Source organism: Zingiber officinale, chromosome 5B (genome assembly GCF_018446385.1).
Source record: "Zingiber officinale cultivar Zhangliang chromosome 5B, Zo_v1.1, whole genome shotgun sequence".
NCBI classification, from domain to species: Eukaryota; Viridiplantae; Streptophyta; class Magnoliopsida; order Zingiberales; family Zingiberaceae; genus Zingiber; species Zingiber officinale.
Genome location: NC_055995.1, coordinates 103,376,939 through 103,380,111, shown reverse-complemented (window position 1 = coordinate 103,380,111; position 3,173 = coordinate 103,376,939). Strand labels below are relative to the sequence as shown.

Genomic DNA, 3,173 nt, shown 5'->3' with positions numbered 1-3,173 from the left:
ATAGATAATAAAAAAACACAAATTAAATTAAATAAAACCAAACTAATATAATTTGTGAAATAAATATAAAACTTACAAGTAAATAACAAGCAGAAACTAAGAAAAACATCCCTTAATTAATTTAAAAAAAGATAAACGAATAACTAAACTTTAAAAATGCAAGTAAAATAACAGAAGCTCAAATTAAACTTAACGTTTGCATAAACAATTGCCGAAGAATCATTAACTCTCACGGAGAAAGGCCTTTCTCTCGTTTTTTCCTTTCCACTCAAGTAAATATAACCTTAAATTTTGATGGAGGCAAGATAATCCGAAATAAAAAATTTTATAGAAAAATCTCAAACTATCCCTAGAATAATCAATGAGACTAATTGATATTAACATCGCAAATCAAAGCAGAAAACAATTAATTATAGGATCATACTACAGAAAATAAAGTAGTCACTTGGCGAGAAAGCACAAAACAAGATAATCACTACACTTTGGTGCTTATAATCATAACCCACTTAAGTTAATGGCCAACTAACCACCTCATTAAACCGAATGCAAAAGACACTAAATCAATCTACCATCCACTCAAGTCAGACTCTCATCATTAACAAGGAAGTGCAATCATTCATGAAACAAAGAAGTCCTTGATTCATATGATCAAACATGTGCGGAACATCTCTGACCAGTTCCATCTGTTTCAATATCTTTATTTTCCATTTTTGGTAAAAAAATAATAATAATATTTTGTTTGTCTCGGATGGAAGAGGAGTTTCAACCAGCATGTAATGGGCTTCCTTCAATCTCATTAGCACTTAATTCTGCAAGGGATAGAATTACAAATCCTTAATTTCGACTGAAAATTCAATCAAATTCATGGCATTGATCAGCATCAAGCAAATTAGGAAACGAAGCTTACTGCATCCTCCGCATTGATTGTGCATGTCGGCCTTCGAGGCGGTAGCTGATGGGGCGGGGTGCGCTGCAGCGAGTTATGAAGAAATCAAACCGAGAAATGAAAGAATAAGAATGTTGAGATCCTTGTGGTGATTCTTTGTTGTGAGCATGAGATGAATTGTACCTTCAACTTGGGCTTCAAAGATTCAGTGGCAGTTACTGCCTTTGGACTTGTTGCTTGCTGTGGAAAGGGAGTAATTGCAGTCAATGCATTTCATAAAATCTCCAAAGTCGACAAATCTAGCCTTATTGAATCAAAAGAGGAGGTGCATTTCACAAGCAAATTTAGACACAACCTCTTCTTTTTTCACTATGCCAAATGCACTTTAGAATTAAAAAAATACACTGCTATGGTACTCACTAAAGAAAGATTCATCCGGTGACATGGTTACATATCAATTCCTTGATAGCAAATACAAATAGATGGACTATAGTTGTCAGCTAATGCCTTTAGAATTTTCTTGTCGGTGAAAAAAAGTACCGATGAATCCATTTCTCTAGCCACATTCTTTTAGAATATAATTTAAAGGATGGTTTGGAGGTTGATACCTTGCCAAGGACCCAATCAGCAGAATCAAAGTAAGCTCTTTTATGGTCCTGCAACCAACCAAAATTTAAGAAATGAAATCAACTCAATCACTGTTTAACAAAACAAACGTGTCTAGATCATTCTTTGGTCTCCCTAGGTCAATTTTCCATTACTTTCTTGTATCATTTTGTGGGAATTTTCTTCAGTAAGATTCCCTTCAATTTTCACGCCAATTCTAATATTATATTAGATGAACTTGCCTATTTGTCAACACCGAAACTCATGCATCTCTAGTAAGGGTTGCTATGTTCAAATGGAAGCATTATATTTCAGATGTTAAAAAACTTACCTTCGAGATTAGTGGTTTCTTGGGTGCAATTCCTCCATAATTTTTCCCTATGGATATCTGAAATAAAGTAGGATAAAGAAGAGTAAAGATCACGGCAATAATACACTTCGAAAGCTTTAGTTTAAAAGAAAAATGTCTAGTAGTCTTCAAATAAAGTTCTTTGGTCTCACACAGGCAGAGGATGTTATTATCATACCATCAAACCTTGTTTAGGGTAAATTGAGTGTATACTTAATATCACATCAATACTCCTTTTGTAGATTTCAATTTTTCCCCCTTTTATCACCAAATCAAACAAAGTATTGATCCATACACATCCAACAAACAAGAAGAAAATTGATAACCAAACACAGAAATATGGAAGACTAAAATCACTACATCACCAAGAACCAAAGAAGGGGGGAAAAGATTAAAACACCGTTACCTCTTCACCCTGAGAAGCTAAACTTCCTTGATTGCAGCCGGCCATCACCTATCCTCCTCCCTCTACAAAACAAAAAAGTGCGGTGCCTTAGACTCTAGATAACAAAACCTCACCCTTAAAACTTGCAACAAAAGAGAGAAAAAGGAGAAGGAGAAGGGCAGCAATAACACCTTGTGACGAGAAGAGAAAGAGGAGGAGACGAGATGTGGAGGAAGCAGAGGGAGGGCAGAATAACAACATCTTATAGCACGGCAAGGGGGGACGGAACAAAAAAGGTAAAGAAGGTGAGATGAATGGGGCATCCCATTAAAGAGGGCGGTAAGCAAGGTATGAGGGATAGAGAAGCCAAGCCGTCACCCCCGACTTGGATCGGAAGCTGCCAAATTTGCTACTTTCCTCCTGATCTAATCTCCAAGTTCGGAACCGAATCGGTTGGTCAAACCCTAGATCTTCCTGCCCAGCCGACACGCCGCCACCCTCTTCGCAGTCAAATCTATCCGTCCAAGATCCTCCCAAAATCCATCGATTCCCGTTGACCGTGGTCCACTCTGGTGGCGGCCACGGCCAGCCATGCTTCTCGGGCCTTGTTCTTGGACCCAAATCCCGGAAGCAATTAATTGCCAAAACTACATTTTTATTTATTATTATTATTTTTTAATCATTCAGTTACATCTAATTAATTTTAAAGATAAATAATTTTAAAAAATTTATTTATCAGATAAATTTAAAACACAATTACTTAAACGGATGCCCATGGACAGAATTTTTATTCGAAAGATTTATACGAACGCAAGGTGGGTTTAGAGTTTTTGTTAAACTTTCGTCTTTTAGCTCAGCCAAAGCTTCGAATGCCGTTAGATTCGTAGTGGTTTGCCTGGTAGATTTTCCAAACAGGGTATAGATTGTGTGAATCCAATGCATCTCAT

At 36.6% G+C, this 3,173-nt stretch overlaps 1 protein-coding gene across 1 annotated transcript; it reads right to left on the bottom strand.

Annotated features, from left to right (window-relative positions):
- Positions 1-619: 619 nt before the first annotated feature.
- LOC121985245 lies at positions 620-2,726 on the bottom strand. Its single transcript, XM_042538570.1, has 7 exons — positions 2,418-2,726; positions 2,248-2,309; positions 1,824-1,880; positions 1,495-1,542; positions 1,070-1,126; positions 908-970; positions 620-809 (listed from the first exon to the last, which is right to left on the bottom strand). The coding sequence occupies exons 2-7, from the start codon at positions 2,290-2,292 to the stop codon at positions 804-806; spliced, it is 276 nt and encodes a 91-aa protein (XP_042394504.1). The 5' UTR covers positions 2,293-2,309; positions 2,418-2,726; the 3' UTR covers positions 620-803.
- Between the last annotated feature and the right edge of the window lie 447 nt (positions 2,727-3,173).

Coding starts and splice junctions, on each gene's coding strand:
- LOC121985245 (XM_042538570.1), bottom strand. CDS start 2,292: ATGGCCGGCTGCAATCAAGGAAGTTTAGCTTCTCAGGGTGAAGAG. Junction 1,127..1,494: donor CTGATTGGGTCCTTGGCAAG/GTATCAACCTCC, acceptor CCCTTTCCACAG/CAAGCAACAAGTCCAAAGGC. Junction 971..1,069: donor CTTTGAAGCCCAAGTTGAAG/GTACAATTCATC, acceptor AACTCGCTGCAG/CGCACCCCGCCCCATCAGCT.